This window comes from Scyliorhinus torazame, chromosome 3 (genome assembly GCF_047496885.1).
Source record: "Scyliorhinus torazame isolate Kashiwa2021f chromosome 3, sScyTor2.1, whole genome shotgun sequence".
In the NCBI taxonomy this organism is placed as follows: domain Eukaryota; kingdom Metazoa; phylum Chordata; class Chondrichthyes; order Carcharhiniformes; family Scyliorhinidae; genus Scyliorhinus; species Scyliorhinus torazame.
In genome coordinates, this window is record NC_092709.1 from 190,497,170 (window position 1) to 190,522,147 (window position 24,978).

At 59.4% G+C, this 24,978-nt stretch overlaps 1 protein-coding gene across 4 annotated transcripts in view; it reads left to right on the plus strand.

The window, feature by feature from the left end:
- The first annotated feature begins 481 nt into the window (after positions 1-481).
- tmem33 (transmembrane protein 33) overlaps positions 482-24,978 on the plus strand; it is a 70,848-nt gene continuing 46,351 nt past the window's right edge. For 2 of the 4 annotated variants that reach the window (XR_011940225.1, XM_072496662.1), the window contains exons 1-2: positions 482-630; positions 15,135-15,188. Coding sequence is in view for 3 of the 4 variants with exons in the window: in XM_072496662.1 (XP_072352763.1) it covers positions 15,147-15,188 (42 nt within the window). In the remaining variant the exon portion in view is untranslated. Of the gene's footprint in view, positions 631-14,393; positions 14,502-15,134; positions 15,189-24,978 lie in introns of all 4 variants that reach the window. The other 2 variants (XM_072496663.1, XM_072496664.1) reach the window with 2 other exon arrangements.

The window sequence follows — 24,978 nt, forward strand, 5'->3', positions numbered from 1 at the left end:
TCCGTGTCCCCATTTTACCCTGGGTTTCTGGTTTACTAATCCAGTGACGCAGCCACAACGCCACCAACGGCGGAAGGTTTAACAACCAGATTTAAGGTGATTAGCAAAGGAGCCAGTGGTGACAAAAGAACAAAGCTTTTCTGCAGTTAGAATTTGGATTAATGGGTACAAATTAATTGTTAACCTTCAAATTGGAAATGGATAAATATTGTAGAAAGGTGGGGAAGTGTTGCTAACGAGATAACCTTTTGAAAGACCCAGCACAGGTTTCATGGGCCGAATTACGAAATGCGTTTCTATCCCAGTTCAAATACCATACTTCTTAACCATCCCTGCCATTACTTTAAACGTGCTGCTCCATGATCGGGGGGGGGGGGAACGGCACAGCTCAGAGCAGGAGCGCTTCGCGGGATGGGGGCGGGGCAGCAGACAGCTTGACACGGCGGCTGCGCACACCAAGCTGTCTTCCGGCAGCGGAAGCGCTTCCGGGGAATTTGGACTGTTTCCGGTTGAAGCGGAGTTGAGCCGGTGAGATTGACAGCGGCCGGGAGCTGAGCGCCAGCTTCCTCCCCTCACCCCTTCCTCCTGCTGCCAGCGGTCCCGCCAGCCTCACTCCCTGTCGCTGAACAGGTGAGAACCGGCCAGCTTGCTCCGGTAACGCCGCGTGGAACATTCCAGAGTGCCGGAGTTAGAGCGCAGCTGCCGGCACGGGGGGAGGGGAAGCGCCATTTTCAGACTAAGGAGAGGGTGCGGCAATGTCCCAGGCCCCGCTGATTACCGTGAGCGGCCCCTTCCTGGGACATTGCAACAGCCCTAGGCATCGGGCTACACTGCTCGGCTCTTGGGTTGTCTGCGTGTGGAGAGCAAAGTAATCATTGTCCTAATTATTTCTGCCTGTAAGATCCAGCTGGACTGGGATGTTAAAGCTAGCAGTGATTGACACGCCCGCCCTTCGCCCCTCCCCCTTGACGCCCCCGCCCCTCCCCCTTGAGGCCCCCGCCCCTCCCCCTTGACGCCCCCGCCCCTCCCCCTTGACGCCCCCGCCCCTCCCCTTGACGCCCCCGCCCCTCCCCCTTGACGCCCCCGCCCCTCCCCCTTGACGCCCCCGCCCCTCCCCCTTGACGCCCCCCCATGCCCTCTCCCCTTGACGCCCCCCCATGCCCTCTCCCCTTGACGCCCCCCCATGCCCTCTCCCCTTGACGCCCCCCCATGCCCTCTCCCCTTGACGCCCCCCCATGCCCTCTCCCCTTGACGCCCCCCCATGCCCTCCCCCCCCTTGACGCCCTTCCCCCACCCCTTGACGCCCTCCCCCACCCCTTGACGCCCTCTCCCCCCCCTTGACGCCCTCCCCCCCCCCTTGACGCCCTCCCCCCCCCCCTTGACGCCCTCCCCCCCCCCTTGACGCCCTCCCGCCCCCCCTTGACGCCCTCCCCCCCCCCTTGACGCCCTACCCCCCCCCTTGACGCCCTCCCCCCCCCCTTGACGCCCTCCCCCCCCCCTTGACGCCCTCCCCCCCCCCCTTGACGCCCTCCCCCCCCCCCCCTTGACGCCCTCCCCCCCCCCTTGACGCCCTCCCCCCCCCCTTGACGCCCTCCCCCCCCCTTGACGCCCTCCCCCCCCCCTTGACGCCCTCCCCCCCCCCCCTTGACGCCCTCCCCCCCCCCCCTTGACGCCCTCCCCCCCCCCCTTGACGCCCTCCCCCCCCCCTTGACGCCCTTCCCCCCCTTGACGCCCTTCCCCCTTGACGCCCTTCCCCCTTGACGCCCTTCCCCCTTGACGCCCTTCCCCCCTTGACGCCCTTCCCCCCCTTGACGCCCTTCCCCCCCTTGACGCCCTTCCCCCCTTGACGCCCTTCCCCCCCTTGACGCCCTTCCCCCCCTTGACGCCCTTCCCCCCCTTGACGCCCTTCCCCCCCTTGACGCCCTTCCCCCCCTTGACGCCCTTCCCCCCCTTGACGCCCTTCCCCCCCTTGACGCCCTTCCCCCCCTTGACGCCCTTCCCCCCCTTGACGCCCTTCCCCCCTTGACGCCCTTCCCCCCCTTGACGCCCTTCCCCCCCTTGACGCCCTTCCCCCCCTTGACGCCCTTCCCCCCCTTGACGCCCTTCCCCCCCTTGACGCCCTTCCCCCCCTTGACGCCCTTCCCCCCTTGACGCCCTTCCCCCCCTTGACGCCCTTCCCCCCCTTGACGCCCTTCCCCCCCTTGACGCCCTTCCCCCCCTTGACGCCCTTCCCCCCCTTGACGCCCTTCCCCCCCTTGACGCCCTTCCCCCCCCTTGACGCCCTTCCCCCCCTTGACGCCCTTCCCCCCCCTTGACGCCCTTCCCCCCCCTTGACGCCCTTCCCCCCCTTGACGCCCTTCCCCCCCTTGACGCCCTTCCCCCCCTTGACGCCCTTCCCCCCTTGACGCCCTTCCCCCCCTTGACGCCCTTCCCCCCCTTGACGCCCTTCCCCCCCTTGACGCCCTTCCCCCCTTGACGCCCTTCCCCCCCTTGACGCCCTTCCCCCCCTTGACGCCCTTCCCCCCCTTGACGCCCTTCCCCCCCTTGACGCCCTTCCCCCCTTGACGCCCTTCCCCCCTTGACGCCCTTCCCCCCCTTGACGCCCTTCCCCCCCTTGACGCCCTTCCCCCCCCTTGACGCCCTTCCCCCCCTTGACGCCCTTCCCCCCCTTGACGCCCTTCCCCCCCTTGACGCCCTTCCCCCCCTTGACGCCCTTCCCCCCCTTGACGCCCTTCCCCCCCTTGACGCCCTTCCCCCCCTTGACGCCCTTCCCCCCCCTTGACGCCCTTCCCCCCCCTTGACGCCCTTCCCCCCCTTGACGCCCTTCCCCCCCTTGACGCCCTTCCCCCCCTTGACGCCCTTCCCCCCCTTGACGCCCTTCCCCCCCTTGACGCCCTTCCCCCCCTTGACGCCCTTCCCCCCCTTGACGCCCTTCCCCCCCTTGACGCCCTTCCCCCCCCTTGACGCCCTTCCCCCCCTTGACGCCCTTCCCCCCCTTGACGCCCTTCCCCCCCTTGACGCCCTTCCCCCCTTGATGCCCTTCCCCCCCTTGACGCCCTTCCCCCCTTGACGCCCTTCCCCCCCTTGACGCCCTTCCCCCCTTGACGCCCTTCCCCCCTTGACGCCCTTCCCCCCCTTGACGCCCTTCCCCCCCTTGACGCCCTTCCCCCCCTTGACGCCCTTCCCCCCCTTGACGCCCTTCCCCCCCTTGACGCCCTTCCCCCCCTTGACGCCCTTCCCCCCCTTGACGCCCTTCCCCCCCTTGACGCCCTTCCCCCCCTTGACGCCCTTCCCCCCCTTGACGCCCTTCCCCCCCTTGACGCCCTTCCCCCCCTTGACGCCCTTCCCCCCCTTGACGCCCTTCCCCCCCTTGACGCCCTTCCCCCCCTTGACGCCCTTCCCCCCCTTGACGCCCTTCCCCCCCTTGACGCCCTTCCCCCCCTTGACGCCCTTCCCCCCCTTGACGCCCTTCCCCCCCTTGACGCCCTTCCCCCCCTTGACGCCCTTCCCCCCCTTGACGCCCTTCCCCCCCTTGACGCCCTTCCCCCCCTTGACGCCCTTCCCCCCCTTGACGCCCTTCCCCCCCTTGACGCCCTTCCCCCCCTTGACGCCCTTCCCCCCTTGACGCCCTTCCCCCCCTTGACGCCCTTCCCCCCCTTGACGCCCTTCCCCCCCTTGACGCCCTTCCCCCCTTGACGCCCTTCCCCCCCCTTGACGCCCTTCCCCCCCCTTGACGCCTTCCCCCCCTTGACGCCTTCCCCCCCTTGACGCCCTTCCCCCCCTTGACGCCCTTCCCCCCCTTGACGCCCTTCCCCCCTTGACGCCCTTCCCCCCCTTGACGCCCTTCCCCCCCTTGACGCCCTTCCCCCCCTTGACGCCCTTCCCCCCCTTGACGCCCTTCCCCCCCTTGACGCCCTTCCCCCCCTTGACGCCCTTCCCCCCCTTGACGCCCTTCCCCCCCTTGACGCCCTTCCCCCCTTGACGCCCTTCCCCCCCTTGACGCCCTTCCCCCCCTTGACGCCCTTCCCCCCCTTGACGCCCTTCCCCCCCTTGACGCCTTCCCCCCTTGACGCCCTTCCCCCCCTTGACGCCCTTCCCCCCCTTGACGCCCTTCCCCCCCTTGACGCCCTTCCCCCCCTTGACGCCCTTCCCCCCCTTGACGCCCTTCCCCCCCTTGACGCCCTTCCCCCCCTTGACGCCCTTCCCCCCCTTGACGCCCTTCCCCCCCTTGACGCCCTTCCCCCCCTTGACGCCCTTCCCCCCCTTGACGCCCTTCCCCCCCCTTGACGCCCTTCCCCCCCCTTGACGCCCTTCCCCCCCTTGACGCCCTTCCCCCCCCTTGACGCCCTTCCCCCCCTTGACGCCCTTCCCCCCCCTTGACGCCCTTCCCCCCCTTGACGCCCTTCCCCCCCCTTGACGCCCTTCCCCCCCCTTGACGCCCTTCCCCCCCTTGACGCCCTTCCCCCCCTGACGCCCTTCCCCCCTTGACGCCCTTCCCCCCCTTGACGCCCTTCCCCCCCTTGACGCCCTTCCCCCCCTTGACGCCCTTCCCCCCCTTGACGCCCTTCCCCCCCTTGACGCCCTTCCCCCCCTTGACGCCCTTCCCCCCCTTGACGCCCTTCCCCCCCTTGACGCCCTTCCCCCCTTGACGCCCTTCCCCCCCTTGACGCCCTTCCCCCCCTTGACGCCCTTCCCCCCCTTGACGCCCTTCCCCCCCTTGACGCCCTTCCCCCCCTTGACGCCCTTCCCCCCCTTGACGCCCTTCCCCCCCTTGACGCCCTTCCCCCCCCTTGACGCCCTTCCCCCCTTGACGCCCTTCCCCCCTTGACGCCCTTCCCCCCCTTGACGCCCTTCCCCCCCTTGACGGCCCTTCCCCCCCTTGACGCCCTTCCCCCCCTTGACGCCCTTCCCCCCCTTGACGCCCTTCCCCCCCTTGACGCCCTTCCCCCCCTTGACGCCCTTCCCCCCCTTGACGCCCTTCCCCCCCCTTGACGCCCTTCCCCCCCTTGACGCCCTTCCCCCCCCTTGACGCCCTTCCCCCCCCTTGACGCCCTTCCCCCCTTGACGCCCTTCCCCCCCCCCTTGACGCCCTTCCCCCCCCTTGACGCCCTTCCCCCCCCTTGACGCCCTTCCCCCCCCCCCTGACGCCCTTCCCCCCCCCTTGACGCCCTTCCCCCCCCTTGCCGCCCTTCCCCCCCTTGCCGCCCTTCCCCCCCCTTGACGCCCTTCCCCCCTTGACGCCCTCCCCACCCCCCCCTTGACGCCCCCCGCCCTTCCCCCCCTTGACGCCCCCGCCCTTCCCCCCCTTGACGCCCCCGCCCTTCCCCCCCTTGACGCCCCCGCCCTTCCCCCCCTTGACGCCCCCGCCCTTCCCCCCCTTGACGCCCCCGCCCTACCCCCCTTGACGCCCCCGCCCTACCCCCCTTGACGCCCCCGCCCTACCCCCCTTGACGCCCCCCGCCCTACCCCCCCTTGACGCCCCCGCCCTACCCCCCTTGACGCCCCCGCCCTTCCCCCCTTGACGCCCCCGCCCTTCCCCCTTGACGCCCCCGCCCTTCCCCCCTTGACGCCCCCGCCCTTCCCCCCTTGACGCCCCCGCCCTTCCCCCCTTGACGCCCCCACGCCCTTCCCCCCTTTACGCCCCCGCCCTTCCCCCCCTTTACGCCCCCGTCCTTCCCCCCTTTACGCCCCCGCCCTTCCCCCCTTTACGCCCCCGCCCTTCCCCCCCTTTACGCCCCCGCCCTTCCCCCCCTTTACGCCCCGCCCTTCCCCCCTTTACGCCCCCGCCCTTCCCCCCTTATCGCCCCCGCCCTTCCCCCCTTTACGCCCCCCGCCCTTCCCCCCTTTACGCCCCCGCCCTTCCCCCTTTACGCCCCCGCCCTTCCCCCCTTTACGCCCCCGCCCTTCCCCCCTTTACGCCCCCGCCCTTCCCCCCTTTACGCCCCCGCCCTTCCCCCCTTTACGCCCCCGCCCTTCCCCCCTTTACGCCCCCGCCCTTCCCCCCTTTACGCCCCCGCCCTTCCCCCTTTACGCCCCCGCCCTTCCCCCCTTTACGCCCCCGCCCTTCCCCCCTTTACGCCCCCGCCCTTCCCCCCTTTACGCCCCCGCCCTTCCCCCCTTTACGCCCCCGCCCTCCCCCCTTTACGCCCCCGCCCTTCCCCCCTTTACGCCCCCGCCCTTCCCCCCTTTACGCCCCCGCCCTTCCCCCCTTTACGCCCCCGCCCTTCCCCCCTTTACGCCCCCGCCCTTCCCCCCTTTACGCCCCCCCCGCCCCCCTTCCCCCCTTACGCCCCCGCCCTTCCCCCCTTTACGCCCCCGCCCTTCCCCCCTTTACGCCCCCGCCCTTCCCCTTTACGCCCCCGCCCTTCCCCCCTTTACGCCCCCGCCCTTCCCCCCTTTACGCCCCCGCCCTTCCCCCCCTTTACGCCCCCGCCCTTCCCCCCTTTACGCCCCCGCCCTTCCCCCCCTTTACGCCCCCGCCCTCTTCCCCCCCCGACGCCCCCTCGACGCCCCCGTCCTCCCCCCCCCCATTAACGCCCCCGTCCTCCCCCCCCCCCCATGACGCCCCCGCCCTCCCCCCACCCCCCTTGACGCCCCCGCCCTCCCCACCCCCCTTGACGCCCCCGCCTTTCCCCCCTTGACGCCCCCGCCCTTCCCCCCCCTTGACGCCCCCGCCCTCCCCCCCTTGACGCCCCCGCCCTTCCCCCCCCTTGACGCCCCCGCCCTCCCCCCCCTCCCCTTGACGCCCCGCCCTTCCCCTCCCCTCCCCTTGATGCCCCGCCCTTCCCCTCCCCTCCCCTTGACGCCCCGCCCTTCCCCTCCCCTTGACGCCCCGCCCTTCCCCTCCCCTTGACGCCCCCGCCCTTCCCCTCCCCTTGACGCCCCCGGCCTTCCCCCCTTGACGCCCCCGCCCTTCCCCCCTCTTGACGCCCCCGCCCTTCCCCCCTTGACGCCCCCGCCCTTCCCCCCTTGACGCCCCCGCCCTTCCCCTCCTTGCGCCCCCCGCCCTTCCCTCCTTGCGCCCCCGCCCTTCCCTCCTTGCGCCCCCGCCCTTCCCTCCTTGCGCCCCCGCCCTTCCCCCCCTTGCGCCCCCGCCCTTCCCCCCCTTGACGCCCCCGCCCTTCCCCCCCTTGACGCCCCCGCCCTTCCCCCCTTGACGCCCCCCGCCCTTCCCCCGCCTTGACGCCCCCGCCCTTCCCCGCCTTGACGTCCCCGCCCTTCCCCGCCTTGACGCCCCCGCCCACCCCCCCCTTGACGCCCCCGCCCTCCCCCCCCCTTGACGCCCCCGCCCTCCCCCCCCCCCCCTTGATGCCCCCGTCCTTCCCCCCCCTTGACGCCCCCGCCCTCCCCCCTTGACTTCCCCGCCCTCCTCCCTTGACGCCCCCGCCCTTCCCCCCCCTTGACGCCCCCGCCCTTCCCCCCCCTTGACGACCCCGCCCTTCCCCCCCTTGACGCCCCCGCCCTTCCCCCCCACCTTGACGCCACCGCCCTTGATGCCCAAGCCCTTCCCCGCCCTCCTCCCCCTTGACGCCCCCGCCCTCCTCCCCCTTGACGCCCCCGCCCTCCTCCCCCTTGACGCCCCCGCCCTCCTCCCCCTTGACGCCCCCGCCCTCCTCCCCCCTTGACGCCCCCGCCCTCCTCCCCCTTGACGCCCCCGCCCTCCTCCCCCTTGACGCCCCCGCCCTCCTCCCCCTTGACGCCCCCGCCCTCCTCCCCCTTGACGCCCCCGCCCTCCTCCCCCTTGACGCCCCCGCCCTCCTCCCCCTTGACGCCCCCGCCCTCCTCCCCCTTGACGCCCCCGCCCTCCTCCCCCTTGACGCCCCCGCCCTCCTCCCCCTTGACGCCCCCGCCCTCCTCCCCCTTGACGCCCCCGCCCTCCTCCCCCTTGACGCCCCCGCCCTCCTCCCCCTTGACGCCCCCGCCCTCCTCCCCCTTGACGCCCCCGCCCTCCTCCCCCTTGACGCCCCCGCCCTCCTCCCCCTTGACGCCCCCGCCCTCCTCCCCCTTGACGCCCCCGCCCTCCTCCCCCTTGACGCCCCCGCCCTCCTCCCCCTTGACGCCCCCGCCCTCCTCCCCCTTGACGCCCCCGCCCTCCTCCCCCTTGACGCCCCCGCCCTCCTCCCCCTTGACGCCCCCGCCCTCCTCCCCCTTGACGCCCCCGCCCTCCTCCCCCTTGACGCCCCCGCCCTCCTCCCCCTTGACGCCCCCGCCCTCCTCCCCCTTGACGCCCCGCCCTCCTCCCCCTTGACGCCCCCGCCCTCCTCCCCCTTGACGCCCCCGCCCTCCTCCCCCTTGACGCCCCCGCCCTCCTCCCCCTTGACGCCCCCGCCCTCCTCCCCCTTGACGCCCCCGCCCTCCTCCCCCTTGACGCCCCCGCCCTCCTCCCCCTTGACGCCCCCGCCCTCCTCCCCCTTGACGCCCCCGCCCTCCTCCCCCTTGACGCCCCCGCCCTCCTCCCCCTTGACGCCCCCGCCCTCCTCCCCCTTGACGCCCCCGCCCTCCTCCCCCTTGACGCCCCCGCCCTCCTCCCCCTTGACGCCCCCGCCCTCCTCCCCCTTGACGCCCCCGCCCTCCTCCCCCTTGACGCCCCCGCCCTCCTCCCCCTTGACGCCCCCGCCCTCCTCCCCCTTGACGCCCCCGCCCTCCTCCCCCTTGACGCCCCCGCCCTCCTCCCCCTTGACGCCCCCGCCCTCCTCCCCCTTGACGCCCCCGCCCTCCTCCCCCTTGACGCCCCCGCCCTCCTCCCCCTTGACGCCCCCGCCCTCCTCCCCCTTGACGCCCCCGCCCTCCTCCCCCTTGACGCCCCCGCCCTCCTCCCCCTTGACGCCCCCGCCCTCCTCCCCCTTGACGCCCCCCGCCCTCCTCCCCCTTGACGCCCCCCGCCCCCCTCCTCCCCCTTGACGCCCCCGCCCTCCTCCCCCTTGACGCCCCCGCCCTCCTCCCCCTTGACGCCCCCGCCCTCCTCCCCCTTGACGCCCCCGCCCTCCTCCCCCTTGACGCCCCCGCCCTCCTCCCCCTTGACGCCCCCGCCCTCCTCCCCCCTTGACGCCCCCGCCCTCCTCCCCCTTGACGCCCCCGCCCTCCTCCCCCTTGACGCCCCCGCCCTCCTCCCCCTTGACGCCCCCGCCCTCCTCCCCCTTGACGCCCCCGCCCTCCTCCCCCTTGACGCCCCCGCCCTCCTCCCCCTTGACGCCCCCGCCCTCCTCCCCCTTGACGCCCCCGCCCTCCTCCCCCTTGACGCCCCCGCCCTCCTCCCCCTTGACGCCCCCGCCCTCCTCCCCCTTGACGCCCCCGCCCTCCTCCCCCTTGACGCCCCCGCCCTCCTCCCCCTTGACGCCCCCGCCCTCCTCCCCCTTGACGCCCCCGCCCTCCTCCCCCTTGACGCCCCCGCCCTCCTCCCCCTTGACGCCCCCGCCCTCCTCCCCCTTGACGCCCCCGCCCTCCTCCCCCTTGACGCCCCCGCCCTCCTCCCCCTTGACGCCCCCGCCCTCCTCCCCCTTGACGCCCCCGCCCTCCTCCCCCTTGACGCCCCCGCCCTCCTCCCCCTTGACGCCCCCGCCCTCCTCCCCCTTGACGCCCCCGCCCTCCTCCCCCTTGACGCCCCCGCCCTCCTCCCCCTTGACGCCCCCGCCCTCCTCCCCCTTGACGCCCCCGCCCTCCTCCCCCTTGACGCCCCCGCCCTCCTCCCCCTTGACGCCCCCGCCCTCCTCCCCCTTGACGCCCCCGCCCTCCTCCCCCTTGACGCCCCCGCCCTCCTCCCCCTTGACGCCCCCGCCCTCCTCCCCCTTGACGCCCCCGCCCTCCTCCCCCTTGACGCCCCCGCCCTCCTCCCCCTTGACGCCCCCGCCCTCCTCCCCCTTGACGCCCCCGCCCTCCTCCCCCTTGACGCCCCCGCCCTCCTCCCCCTTGACGCCCCCGCCCTCCTCCCCCTTGACGCCCCCGCCCTCCTCCCCCTTGACGCCCCCGCCCTCCTCCCCCTTGACGCCCCCGCCCTCCTCCCCCTTGACGCCCCCGCCCTCCTCCCCCTTGACGCCCCCGCCCTCCTCCCCCTTGACGCCCCCGCCCTCCTCCCCCTTGACGCCCCCGCCCTCCTCCCCCTTGACGCCCCCGCCCTCCTCCCCCTTGACGCCCCCGCCCTCCTCCCCCTTGACGCCCCCGCCCTCCTCCCCCTTGACGCCCCCGCCCTCCTCCCCCTTGACGCCCCCGCCCTCCTCCCCCTTGACGCCCCCGCCCTCCTCCCCCTTGACGCCCCCGCCCTCCTCCCCCTTGACGCCCCCGCCCTCCTCCCCCTTGACGCCCCCGCCCTCCTCCCCCTTGACGCCCCCGCCCTCCTCCCCCTTGACGCCCCCGCCCTCCTCCCCCTTGACGCCCCCGCCCTCCTCCCCCTTGACGCCCCCCGCCCTCCTCCCCCTTGACGCCCCCGCCCTCCTCCCCCTTGACGCCCCCGCCCTCCTCCCCCTTGACGCCCCCGCCCTCCTCCCCCTTGACGCCCCCGCCCTCCTCCCCCTTGACGCCCCCGCCCTCCTCCCCCTTGACGCCCCCGCCCTCCTCCCCCTTGACGCCCCCGCCCTCCTCCCCCTTGACGCCCCCGCCCTCCTCCCCCTTGACGCCCCCGCCCTCCTCCCCCTTGACGCCCCCGCCCTCCTCCCCCTTGACGCCCCCGCCCTCCTCCCCCTTGACGCCCCCGCCCTCCTCCCCCTTGACGCCCCCGCCCTCCTCCCCCTTGACGCCCCCCGCCCTCCTCCCCCTTGACGCCCCCGCCCTCCTCCCCCTTGACGCCCCCGCCCTCCTCCCCCTTGACGCCCCCGCCCTCCTCCCCCTTGACGCCCCCGCCCTCCTCCCCCTTGACGCCCCCGCCCTCCTCCCCCTTGACGCCCCCGCCCTCCTCCCCCTTGACGCCCCCGCCCTCCTCCCCCTTGACGCCCCCGCCCTCCTCCCCCTTGACGCCCCCGCCCTCCTCCCCCTTGACGCCCCCGCCCTCCTCCCCCTTGACGCCCCCGCCCTCCTCCCCTTGACGCCCCCGCCCTCCTCCCCCTTGACGCCCCCGCCCTCCTCCCCCTTGACGCCCCCGCCCTCCTCCCCCTTGACGCCCCCGCCCTCCTCCCCCTTGACGCCCCCGCCCTCCTCCCCCTTGACGCCCCCGCCCTCCTCCCCCTTGACGCCCCCGCCCTCCTCCCCCTTGACGCCCCCGCCCTCCTCCCCCTTGACGCCCCCGCCCTCCTCCCCCTTGACGCCCCCGCCCTCCTCCCCCTTGACGCCCCCGCCCTCCTCCCCCTTGACGCCCCGCCCTCCTCCCCCTTGACGCCCCCGCCCTCCTCCCCCTTGACGCCCCCGCCCTCCTCCCCCTTGACGCCCCCGCCCTCCTCCCCCTTGACGCCCCCGCCCTCCTCCCCCTTGACGCCCCCGCCCTCCTCCCCCTTGACGCCCCCGCCCTCCTCCCCCTTGACGCCCCCGCCCTCCTCCCCCTTGACGCCCCCGCCCTCCTCCCCCTTGACGCCCCCGCCCTCCTCCCCCTTGACGCCCCCGCCCTCCTCCCCCTTGACGCCCCCGCCCTCCTCCCCCTTGACGCCCCCGCCCTCCTCCCCCTTGACGCCCCCGCCCTCCTCCCCCTTGACGCCCCCGCCCTCCTCCCCCTTGGCGCCCCCGCCCTCCTCCCCCTTGGCGCCCCCGCCCTCCTCCCCCTTGGCGCCCCCGCCCCCTTGGCGCCCCCTTGGCGCCCCCGCCCCCTTGGCGCCCCCTCCCCCTTGGGGCGCCCCCTCCCCCTTGGGGCCCCCCCTCCCCCTTGGCGCCCTCCCTCCCCCTTGGCGCCCCCCCGCCCCCCCTCCCCCTTGGCGCCCCCGCCCCCCCTCCCCCTTGGCGCCCCCGCCCCCCCTCCCCCTTGGCGCCCCCGCCCCCCCTCCCCCTTGGCGCCCCCGCCCCCCCTCCCCCTTGGCGCCCCCGCCCCCCCTCCCCCTTGGCGCCCCCGCCCCCCCTCCCCCTTGGCGCCCCCGCCCCCCCTCCCCCTTGGCGCCCCCGCCCCCCCTCCCCCTTGGCGCCCCCGCCCCCCCCTCCCCCTTGGCGCCCCCGCCACCCCTCCCCCTTGGCGCCCCCGCCCCCCCTCCCCCTTGGCGCCCCCGCCCCCCCTCCCCCTTGGCGCCCCCGCCCCCCCTCCCCCTTGGCGCCCCCGCCCCCCCTCCCCCTTGGCGCCCCCGCCCCCCCTCCCCCTTGGCGCCCCCGCCCCCCCTCCCCCTTGGCGCCCCCGCCCCCCCTCCCCCTTGGCGCCCCCGCCCCCCCTCCCCCTTGGCGCCCCCGCCCCCCCTCCCCCTTGGCGCCCCCGCCCCCCCTCCCCCTTGGCGCCCCCGCCCCCCCTCGACGCCCCCGCCCCCCCTCGACGCCCCCGCCCGCCTCCCCCCCCTCGACGCCCCCGCCCGCCTCCCCCCCCTCGACGCCCCCGCCCGCCTCCCCCCCCCCTCGACGCCCCCGCCCGCCTCCCCCCCCCTCGACGCCCCCGCCCGCCTCCCCCCCCCTCGACGCCCCCGCCCGCCTCCCCCCCCCCCCCTTGACGCCCCCGCCCACCCCCCCTTGACGCCCCCGCCCGCCCCTCCCCTTGACGCCCCCGCCCTTCCCGTCGAGCTGATCTCTCGCAGAAGCAGCACAGCTACAATGGACAAATTACCATTTTCTGTGTTGTCAGCATTCTATGATGCCTACCTCCCCATTCTCCCCTGTCATGTGTGCACTTGACAATGTTTGCACTCTTCTGCTTGGTTGACACAAATCAAATGCATTGGGCTGGAAGCTGGCACAGTGGTTAGCACTGCTGTCTCACAGCTCCAGGGTCCCGGGTTCAATTCGGGCCTTGGATGATTGTCTGTGTGGAGTTTGCACTTTCTCCCCCGTCTCTGCGTAGGTTTCCTCTGGGTGGTCTGGTTTCCTAATCTGGTTCACCTGCCCAGGTGAGTGAACCTGATGAAGGAGCTGCACTCCGAAAGCTAGTGATTCCAAACAAACCTGTGGGACTTTAATCTGGTGTTGTAAGACTTTTACTCTGCCCACCCCAGTCCAACTCTGGCATCTCCACATCCACTAGGTTAGGTGGGGTCATTGGGTTACGGGGACAGGTTGGAAGTGTGGGCTTAAATAGGGTGCTCTTTCCAAGGGCCGGTGCAGACTTGATGGGCCAAATGGCTCCTTCACTGTAAATTCTATGATTCATTGGAAAGTTTAATGTTTCATTCTCATGTTCTACTTTACACTTCATAAGGTAAACATCTTATCCTATGATTAGATAATATGTGGGGGTGGGCGGGGGGGTCAGAGACTGACAGTCGGAACGGTGGAGAAGACCCGATGTGTGGAGGTAGGATCAAATAGCTGGGGAAAACCCCGCGAAGGGGGCATACAGCGGGGGTGACCCTATCTGGGGCGTCAAAGTAGGGGGCATCAGAGCAGCCAGGGTGGCCAAATGTTGGGGGGGTGGTGGTGGAACGGCATGGGGAGACCTGTTTGGGGCAGGGGTACGGCAAGGGGAGATCGTGTTTGCATGGTGGGGGTAGGGTCATAATGGCAGGGACGACCCAGTGGGGCATTGGAATACCTGAGTGGGTAGGGAGTGAACCAGGAGAGGGTGTGAACCGGGAAGGGAGGGGGGAGTGAACCAGGAGAGGAAGTGAACCAGGAAGGGGGGGGGGGGGGCTCGGTTTCAGACCGGGAAATTAGGAGAGAGGGGTGGAAGTTGGAGGCGTTGGTCTGGAGGAAAGAGGTTGGCCGATGTTGGATCGGGCAGGTTTGTGTGTTTGGTTGGGATGGTGTGGATTTCCACTGGGAGTTGGTGGGCTTGGGGATGGAAGTAGTGTGGGGCACCTTGGGGGCTTGTGGGTGTACAGTGTGTCCTGTTCAGGGCTGGTCTGGATTTTTTAAAGAGTTAGAAGTGCTCTTTTTCCTTCTAATCTTTGAGTGACGATCAGGGTAAAACTGGCAGAACCACTCCAGGTTAACGATTTAAATCACTTTGTCAGATGGTTCCCACTCCAGGAGAACTTAGTCCATTTGGGCAATTGCCCATTAAACCCCTATGTGCAACCTTCCTTGAGGAATTCCCCAGTGCATCATTGGGGTACCCCTAACTGCGACACTGGGAAACTGCAAAGTTATGTATGGGCCTTTGTCTACTTTAACATTCTGACACAGTTTCCCCCCCCCCCTCGGTGGTTAAATTGTAAAATCTATTTTCCATTAAACGATACACTGTTGAAATTAGTATATGACCAGTGGAATTCCTACAGGAATATTCAGTTGACATGTTGTAATTTGCTTGTCAACCACTAAGGAACAAAACAAAAAGCAGCTTTCATTCTTGAATTGTAAACACTGCTACTTCATTACCCCTGGGCATCAATTCTTTTGTATTTCAGATGAGATTCTGCAATGGTAAATACTCTTAAACCCAATCTTGCATAAAATGCAAGAGGAGATTAGATTGCAGAAGATCTGCTTATGCAATTGTGAAGACACTGTCACTGGTGGGTTTGTAATTGGAATGTGATGTATAGTGCCTAATTTTAAATATCAACTCATTCAATTAAAAAAAAAATTAAACAGTTTGCTTTGATAGTTACATTACTTCGAATTACTGGATAATTCATATAAGAGAACCCTGAAATTATTATCCATGCCAGAAGGTCAAAAACTCCTATTTACATGCAGCTTTTCCTTGACAATAATAATCTTTATTATTGTCACAAGTAAACAAGTAGGCTTACATTAACAGTGCAATGAAGCTACTGTGATAATCTCCTAGTCTCCACATTCGGTGCCTGTTCGGATACACTGAGGGAGAATTCAGAATGTCCACTTCACCTAACAGCGCGTCTTTTGGGATGTGGGAGGAAACCCACGCAGTTCGGGGAAAACGTGCAGACTCCACACAGACAGTGATCCAAGCCGTGAATCGAATCTGGGACCCTGGTGCTGTGAAGCAACAGTGCTAACCACTGAGCTACCCATGCTGCCTTATGAAGCAGAAGTGCTGTGACAGATTGTGTAGAATTTCTGTGCTGGCTTCATCCCACATATGGTAATTAGATGAATGGTCAGTTAATGCTACTTTTTTGTTGTTTATGTTGGATTTAATGAAAATTTTGCTTTTCTTTTAGCATTATTCAGATATGGCAGATGCAACTAGAAATGGCCCTCAGGGTGGTATCTTGGTGAGTGCAGCTGAATACTGTCGTAGTTCATGACCAGTTATTGTCACAACCATTAATTTCTCTGCACTTTGATTTGCATGTATCCTTTTCTCTCCTATTGTGATTTTTGAGCAAACTATGTGCATTTCTAACTGAGATTTGTCTTCTCAAATACCTTCCCATACCATTTTGAGTACCTACGCTATATCTAGTATTGGTTTCCTGTTTTTTGATGCAGACCATTTGCTTCTTCTCACTACATCATGTTCAGGATATGGTAAAGTAGTAGATACGTTCCTGGAATTGTATTCAAAGACATGAGTTTAAATCCCCTCCGTAGAAATTTTGAGAATTTAAATTCAATTTTAAATCAAAATGTGGACATTAAAACATCAAGATCAATAAAAGTGTGAATGTGAAGCTGTCAGATTGTAGTAAAAATGCAATCCTTTCACTAATGTCTTCTCTCCTCTGGTTCTGTTCCCCTCTTTCAAATCTGCCACATCACTTTCCTCCTCAAAAAAAACCGTCACCCCTTTTTCCTTGCAAACTACTACCGTCTTCAACTTTCCTTTTCTCTCAAGTGCTTGAACATATAATTGCCTCTCCATCCTATTTGTCATCTACCTGCCACCCCTCAGCAACATAATCCAATCTACTTCATTACTACCTCTCTTAAGCCATCTATTTCTAGATTGTCAGACTGCTTATTTGACATATAGTACTGGATGAGCAGAGATTTCCTCTAATTAAACATCAAGAAGACTGAGGCCCTTGTCTTCTGTCCCTGCCACGGATTCTGCTCCGTCGCCAGCAATTCCATCCCACTACCTGGAAACTGCTTAAGGCTGAAATGGACTGTTTGCAGCCTTGAAGTCAGATTTGACCCCGAGATGAACTTTTAACCACATAACTGACCATGAAGAAGATTTCCTATATCCACCTCCGTAAATCCACCTCCGTAATATCAACTGTCTCCACCCTTGCCTCAGCTCTCATGAAATCCTTATTCATGCCATTGTTAACTTCTGACTGACTTTTCTAAAGCAGTCCAGGCCAGCCTCCCACACTCTACCCTCCATAAACTTGAAATCACCTAAAACTCTGCCTGTGTCCTGACTTGCAACAAATGCCCCAAACCACTGACTTAACATTAGCTGTTGGTTAAACAACACTTCATAACAAAGCACCCATCCCAGCTCCACATACACTCCCAAATCACTACTTGAAGTGTCCATAATCTGTTTAAAGAGTCAGTTTTATCTAAATGTTGGAAGAGAAGCGACTCACTACAGTGGAAATAATAACTTTCACCTCTTCAAATCTAACCAGACTGTTGGATGAAAGTTTTCTGTCTATTGGCATTCCCATCCAAAATAGGTTTGGGCATTCTCTCTCTAGTTCCTGGTGCACATTTGCTTAAAACACAAAACTGTCCCTAATTGAGCATTCGTTGTGATTTAAAGAGGTTGCAAGTTGACTGGTTATGGAAATGGAGCAAACATGGTGCAATATAAATTGCAACCTCTTTAATTCATCTTTGGCGCTTAGTTTTTGTCATTCAGACATGTTGAGGGAGATTGCCTTGCATCACTTTCTATTCCTTTGATACAAAAATACTGCATGGGCATGACATTTAATCTTAAAATGCATTGATAAATCCTGACAGTTTCCAAAGAAAAACCTAATTTAAACAGGGTCATTTTACCCGTTATAAATGCCATGCCTGTAAATCAGGCTATGATTGGATTTTTAATGTTCTAAGTTACACTGCAAGATCAAAACTCAGAGCTATTGTTCTTAATATAGCTCTTAAAGCCAGCATCTATGTGCAACCTCATTTTAATTTCACTTGATAGCAGAGCAACAAATACAGTTTATATATGTATGCAGTAGGAAAACATCCAAAGGCACTTCACTACTAAGGCAAAATAAGATAAAAATGAATGTTGAGTCAAAGGAAGAAGTATTGGCAAGAGTAACTAAAACTCTGGTCGGGCGGTGGATTTTGAGATGGGCTTAAAAAAGGTTTTCAAAAAGAAAGGGAGGCTCTGTGCTTGAGGAGGAAATTCTAGCTTTGCCAGCTGAAAGCATAGAGGGGCTAGTTTAGCATAGTGGGCTAAGACAGCTGGCTTGTGATGCAGAACAAGACCAGCAGCGCCGGTTCAATTCCCGTTACAGTCTCCCCGAACAGGCGCCGGAATGTAGCGACTAGGGGCTTTTCACAGTAACTTCATTGAAGCCTACTTGTAACAATAAGCGATTATTATAATATTATTATTATATGCAGTCTTTTTTGACCTCAGGATGTCACAAAGAGCTTTACAGTCAAGCTGTGGGAAATGCTGGAGGTCCGTTTTTCACAGCATGGTCCCAAAAATAGTAATAAAATAACTCATCAGAACATGCTTTTAGGTTCAGTGTTGACCAACACCTCCCTGTTCAAGTAATGCAGTAGGATCTTTTAAGCCTCGAACCTGGCCCTGGCGCACTCTTGTTGTGTTTGCATGTTATTCCCATGTCTGTGTGGGTCTTGCCCCACAACCTATAAAAATGTGCAGGATAGGTGGCCATGCTAAATTGCCCCCTTACGATTTAAAAAAAAAAAAAAAAAAATTGGGTACTCAAAATTTGTTTTTTTTTCAAAATCTTTTAAGCCCCATAGAGTGCAGCGCTACTTCTGCTGCACGGAAGCTTCAGCCTGGATTATATGCTTAAATCTCCAGTGTGGGGCTTGCACTCTCTAGCTTCCAACAAAATGCAAGTGTTCTACACTGTGACACAGCTGACGTCATTTCGATGTTCGTGATAAAGCAGCCCATGATCTGATGGCACTTGTTTGTCATGGTGAGAGTGAAGAGAAGAAACCAGGTTGTCTTTACTCTTTAGGATGATCCTGGGATCATGATTGGTTTTGGCAAAGAAGAGAGACCCAGTGCAGTTTGATGTGATCCAGTTGGTTTTGATGATGAGTGGCTAAATCAGCCATATGTCAGATGTGCTCAGGTCTACCTTTGGACTTGAGCAGAGATGGAGGTGAAACGAGGAAGAACAGCCATGATTGAAGATGGCAAACATTTACTAAAGACTCGGGCATCAAAGATGAAATAAGATAATGGTGAACAGATTGATAGCTGCTGAATGTATGACAAGTAGGAGGCTAATGTGGTTGTGACTTGGGAGAGAGTATTGTCTTTTACAGTGGCAGATGCAGAAGCAAGTGAGGTTGGAGAAGGATTAGGCGATGGGTGTGAGAGTGGTTGGAGGTAGCCAGTGTATATAATCAAGATTACAGGAATAGAGATATTAAATTGTCAATTTTAAGGCATAGTTCTGAAAATGGATATGGGAATTTATATGGAAGTAGAGGTTATGTGAGGATAGGAGGACAACAAAATCTGGAGAGAGCAAGGCAAATTGAGATTGTTCGACATTGCTAAAGGTAAGAAATTGTTCAGAGCAGAGGCTGAATGAAGAAAGAAGGGAGGTTAACTAGGAGGTTGTGGTTGTGGTAGAGTCCGAGGATTAGAAAGGAATGAAGGTATCAGATGCTGTTTGATGAGTGTTATATTGCCAGCACGGTGGTTTAGATGGGACATGTGGTAAGAAATATAGTCAGGTGGAGTGGTTTCGTTACAAGGTGTTGCCATCTGTGACTCAAATTTTAATCTGAGCCAAGATATCAATGTGGTTGAAGTGCCTCTAGCCTTCCTCATTCCTCTCCTATCCCAGTGTCGTTCTTCACCACCCTCTCCTGAGTTTATTTAATTTAGTTAATTCCCAAATTTCCCCTCTTCTGAAAAACATCTTTTTATCTATAACCTACTTAATTGTCCCAATTTATTTGACTTATTTTAACCTTTTTTCTTTAATATCGCTCACTTAAACCTGAACTTATTTATTGCTGAAATTTGCCTAAGGTAAGGTAACACCAAATGTCACTTAATTTAATAAATACTTTTTCATCTAAATTCCCACTCAAGCCAAAGAGTCAATTCACAGAAGGCAATAAGCCTGATTTTGTTTAATTGATTTCACTCCATTCCCCATCTGATTCTTTCTTTTCTAATCCCCATCATGTTAATCCCACATTTAAATTTACTTATTGATAAGAAAAATCTTTGACAATTCATTGCTTTAGAGATTTGATTTCTGTATCTCTTTTAGTTTATTACTTTGCAACAAGTCAACATTTATTTAACTAATCCATTTATTCAAGCATTTCATTTTTCTCAATTCATTACTAATTACATCTAATTCCTCACCCAAAAGACTAATGAATGCGTAATCTCATAATGTTTCTAACCCATATGCAGATTAATCAATTTAACCCTGAACGGGACTGAACTACCTGCGCACAATGCCACAGGCATCTTTTATGCACATTACACAAGTTCTCCAGAAGAAATGCAGTTCTTGTAAGAATTGCATTTACTCTAATACTTTCCTAATTGTACTTTGTTCATAATACCTCAATTGTTAGAAAATTAAGTCACCTTTGACTCAATTGTGAGCAGCCCACAGATGACCTAGTTTACATGATTCAAGTACCCGTCTCGGCTCAGAAATTGTGAATGTGTCTGGGAAATCAGCCATACTTTCAGAGCACCAAATATTCACCTGAGTGAAGGATCTATATCAACCTGATTTATTTAATTAGTGAGAATCCAAATAACAGACTGGCTTCCGCATGTATTATAACCACATCCTTAAAATTCCCAGTGAGGAGGGATATGGATCTATAACTGGGTTATGATCATAATTGGCAGTCTGGTCTCTGTAGGAAATATATATTACTTGTTTGAGAAAAAGCGGAGTCTTTTAGCAGTTTAACAAAATACTCTTCACAGGATTGTTCTGTACTCTGAAATTGAAATCATTCACTGCCATTTTCCCAATATCCATTTTCCCTCTGGACATTTCTTTTGGTTCAAATAATTATTTTTCTCCTTTCTAATTGCTGACAGATATTTGAACAATTACATATCTTTTATTCTATTACTCAGCCTGGTAAAAGGTATGAAGTGGGGTTCCAGAAGCATTGCAGCTGGGGCCATTGTTCACCATTTAAATTTGGGAATCGGGAAGTTTAAAAATTTGCAGATGACACCAAATTGGTAGAAGCATTTAATATAGAAGGGTACGGTGACATAAATGTAGAAATACATTAATAAACTTGCAGAATGGGTGTGCCATTGATAAATTTACCTCAATATAGATACAGATCTGAAGCGTTCAAGTCAGACGACACCCTGACCTATACAAGAAATCCAGGTACGACCTCCGCAAAGCCATCCGAGATGCAGTATGGGTAGGGCAGCACGGTAGCACAGTGGGTGGCACAGTTGCTTCACAGCTCCAGGGTCCCAGGTTCGATTCCCGGCTGGGTCACTGTCTGTGCGGAGTCTGCACGTTCTCCCTGTGTCTGCGTGCAAAGATGTGCGGGTTAGGTGGATTGGCCATGCTAAATTGCCCTTCGTGTCCAAAAAATGTTAAGTGGGTGTTAAGGGGGTAGGCTCTTTGGCTTGAGTGGGAATTTAGATGAAAAAGTATTTATTAAATTAAGTGACATTTGGTGTTACCTTACCGTAGGCAAATTTTAGCAATAAATAAGTTCAGGTTTAAGTGAGCAGTAGGCTTCAGTAGGGTGCTCTTTGTAAGAGCGGGTGCAGACTCGATGGGCCAAATGGCCTCCTTCTGCACTGTAAATTCTATAATTCTATGCCAAGAGAGAATATCAAACCAAACTAGAGTCACAGACAGACTCTCAGCGGTTGTGGCAAGGACTAAACAACATAACGGGCTACAAAGCGAAGCCGAGCAGTATCTCCGGCAGCAGCGCACCCCTCCCCGATGAGCTCAATGCATTCTATGCTCTGTTCGAGCAGGTAACCAACAATCCGCTGTCGAGTGCCCCAGCAGCCCAAAACTCACCCATACCCAACATCGCAGCTTCCGAAGTCAGATTGGTCTTCCTGAAAGTGAACCCTCGGAAGATGATGGGTCCGGGCAGGATCCCTGGTCGTGCACTCAGAGCCTGCGCGGACCAGCTGGCAGAGATGTTCGTGGACATCTTTAACCTGTCCCTACTTCACTCCAAGGTCCCCACCTGCTTCAAGAAGACCACTATCATACCGGTGCCAAAGAAGAACCAGGCAATGTGCCTCAATGACTACCGTCCGCTGGCCCTGACTTCAGTCGTAATGAAGTGCTTCGAGAGGTTGATCATGAAGCGCATCACCTCCATACTCCCAGAACGCCTTGATCCACTGCAATTCCCATACCGCCGCAACTGGTTCACAGCAGACACCATTTCCTTGGCCCTACACTCATCCCTAGAGCATCTCGACAACAAGGACTCCTGCATCAGACTCCTATTTATTGACTACAGCTCTGCCTTCAACACCATAATCCCAGCCAAGCTCGTATCAAAGCTCCAAAAACTAGGACTTGGCTTCCCACTCTGCAACTGGATCCTCGATTTTCTGACCAACAGACCACAATCCGTAAGAATGAACACCACCTCCTCCACAATTGTCCTCCATACCGGGGCCCTGCAAGGCTGCATACTTAGCCCCCTACTCTACTCCCTGTACACACATGTCTGCGTGGCAAAATTTGGTTCCAACTCCATCTACAAGTTTGCTGACGATATGACTATCGGGGACCGGATCTCGAATAACGACAAGTCAGAATACAGGAGGGAGATAGAGAACCTAGTGGAGTGGTGCAGCGACAACAATCTCTCCCTCAATGCCAGCGAAACTAAAGAGCTGGTCATTGACTTCAGGAAGCAAAGTACTGTACACACCCCTGTCAACATCAACGGGGCCTGAGATGGAGATGGTTAGCAGTTTCAAATTCCTAGGGGTGCACATCTGCAAAAATCTGTCTTGGTCAACCCACGTCAACGCTACCACCAAGAAAGCACAACAGCGCCTGTACTTCCTCGGGAAACTAAGGAAATTCGGCATGTCCACATTAACCCGTACCAACTTTTACAGATGCACCATAGAAAGCATCCTATCTGGCCGCATCACAGCCTGGTATGGCAACTGCTCGGCCCAGGACCGCAAGAAACTTCAGAGAGTCGTGAACACCGCCCAGTCCATCACACAAACCTGCCTCCCATCCATTGACTCCATCTACATCTCCCGCTGCCTGGGGAAAGTGGGCAGCATAATCAAAGACCCCTCCCACCCGGCTTACTCACTCTTCCAACATCTTCCATTGGGCAAGAGATACAGAAGTCTGAGAACACGAACGAACAGACTCAAAAACAGCTTCTTCCCCGCTGTTGCCAGACTCCTAAACGACCCTCTTATGGACTGAGCTCATTACACCCTGTATGTTTCATCCGATGCCGGTGCATATGTACTTGCATTGTATACCTTGTGTTGCCCTGTTATCCATTTTCTTTTATTCCCATGTACTTAATGATCTGTTGAGCTGCTCGCAGAAAAATACTTTTCACTGTACCTCGGTACACGTGACAATAAACAAATCCAATCCAATTGAGATGCATTTTATTGGGCAAAATAAGATGGTTGCATATTCCTTATAAAATGTGTCTAAATAGGATAGTGGAATAGAGGATTCAGATGCACAAATCAAAAAAAGGAGCAGTGCAGGTTAATAAGGCTATTAAAATAGCAATTAACGCATCCTGGTTCATTTCCACGGGTGGAATTAAAATGCAGAAAAGTTGTGTTAAACTTGTTTGGAACCTTTGTTATACCACATGGAGTATGGTGAGCGGTTCTGGTCCTCATGATAATGATATGGCGAAGCGAAAGAAGGTGCACAAATATTCACTCAAATGATAGAACTGAGTCTATCAGGAACGATTGAAGAGGTTGGTGCTTCATTCAGTAGAAGATTTCAGGGTGGCCTGAAAAGAGGTGTTTAAGATTATGAAATGGTGTGACATTTTAGATACTGAAAAGTTGCTTCAACTTGCGTCAAGACCAGAACTATTGACCTGAATAGTAACTGATCAATCCAGTCTGAAATTATTTCCTATCAGGTGTTGGGAATGTGTAACTTGCACAGGAGCATTGAGGCAACTCGCATTGTTGCATTTAGGGGAAAGCTAGATTAATACATTGGGGAAAAAGAAATATAAGGATATATTGATAGTGTTGAATGAAAAAGGATGGCAAGAGGCTCATGTGGAACATAAACACCAGCATGAATCTTGTGCCAGATGGCTTGTTTCTGTACCGTAAATACAATGTAATGTTTCTGTAGTTGATCTTAACTGGGTATGATTTACTATTTTAGCAAGAACAGATTGACTGGAACCTTAACTACATTATCCAAAACAAGGAATTGTACTCAAAATAATGTTATTAAAGCCTAATAGCAATCTTAATATAATAGCACAAGACAAATCATTGCAGAGTGATTATGGCACAGGAGATGGCCATTCATGCTGGCTCTCTGTAGAGCAGTTTAGTCAGTCCCATTCTACGGTTGGAATTTCAGTTTAAAGGATACATTTATTCACTCCTGCAAATGGTTTGCAATTATAACCAAACTCCAAGGAAGCTTTTGAAAGTTCAAAATTCCATCAGATCAGCATCCTGAGGATGAACATTAAACAGAACTTGAACTGGACCAGCCACAGGTCAGGCTGGAAATTCTGCCGTGAATAAGTAAGTCATCTCCTGACTCCCCAAAGTGCCTCCACCATCTGCAAGGCACAAGTGAGAAGTGCTATGGAATACTCTGCACTTGTCTGGATGACTGCAGCTCCACCAACAGTAAGAAGCTTGACATCATCCAGGACATAGAGTATAAAGCACACTTTAGGCCACAGTACTGTGTGCAGTTCTGGTTGCCACATTATAGGAAGGATGCAATTACACTGGAGAGGGTGCAGAAGACATTCACCAGGATGTTGCCTGGGCTGGAGTGTTTCAACAATGAAGAAAGGCTGGTTAGGCTGAGGTTGTTTTCCTTAGATCAGAGAAGGCTGAGGGAGGGGACCTGATTGAGGTGTGCAGAATTATGAGCAACATAGGGTAGATAGGAAGAAACCTTTCCCCTTTGAGGGGTCAGTAACCAGGGGCATAGATTTAAGGTAAGCAACAGGAGATTTCAGGGGGATTTTTTCACCAGAGAGTGGTGGTATGCTGGAACTCGCTCACTGCCTGACAGGATGGTAGAGTGGGGAACCCTCACAGCAATACTTAAGCCTTTAGATGAGCACTTGAAATGCCATAGCATACAATGTTATGGACCAAAGTGCTGGAAAATGGGATGAGAATAGATAGGTGCTTTATGGTTGGCACAGGCATGATGGGTGGAAGGGCTCCTTTTTGTGCTGTAAAACTCTGACTCTATGACAAAGCAGCCAGCTTTATTGGCATCCTATAAGAGCATGAGAAATAGGAGCAGGCATAGACCACACAGCCCATCAAGACTGCACCACCATGTATTATGATCATTGGCTAACCTTGGGCTTCACTCTATTTTCCTGCCTGCTCCCTGTATCCCTTAATTCCCTGAGACGCCAAAATTCTGTCTATCCCAGCCATAAATGTATTCCACATTGAAGCATCCACAACCCTCTGAGCTAGAGAATTCCAAAGATTCTCAACCGTTGAGTGAATAACTTTCCATTCGTCTCGGCCATAAATGATCGGCCCGTATCCTGAGACTGCCCCCATGTTTTAGATTCCCTGACCAATGGCAACAATCTCTCAAAGTCCACCCTCTCAAGCCCCTTCAGAGTTTTGTCGGTTTCAATGAGATTGCCCCTCATTCTTCTTAACTCCGGAGAATATAAGCCCAATTTACTCAACTT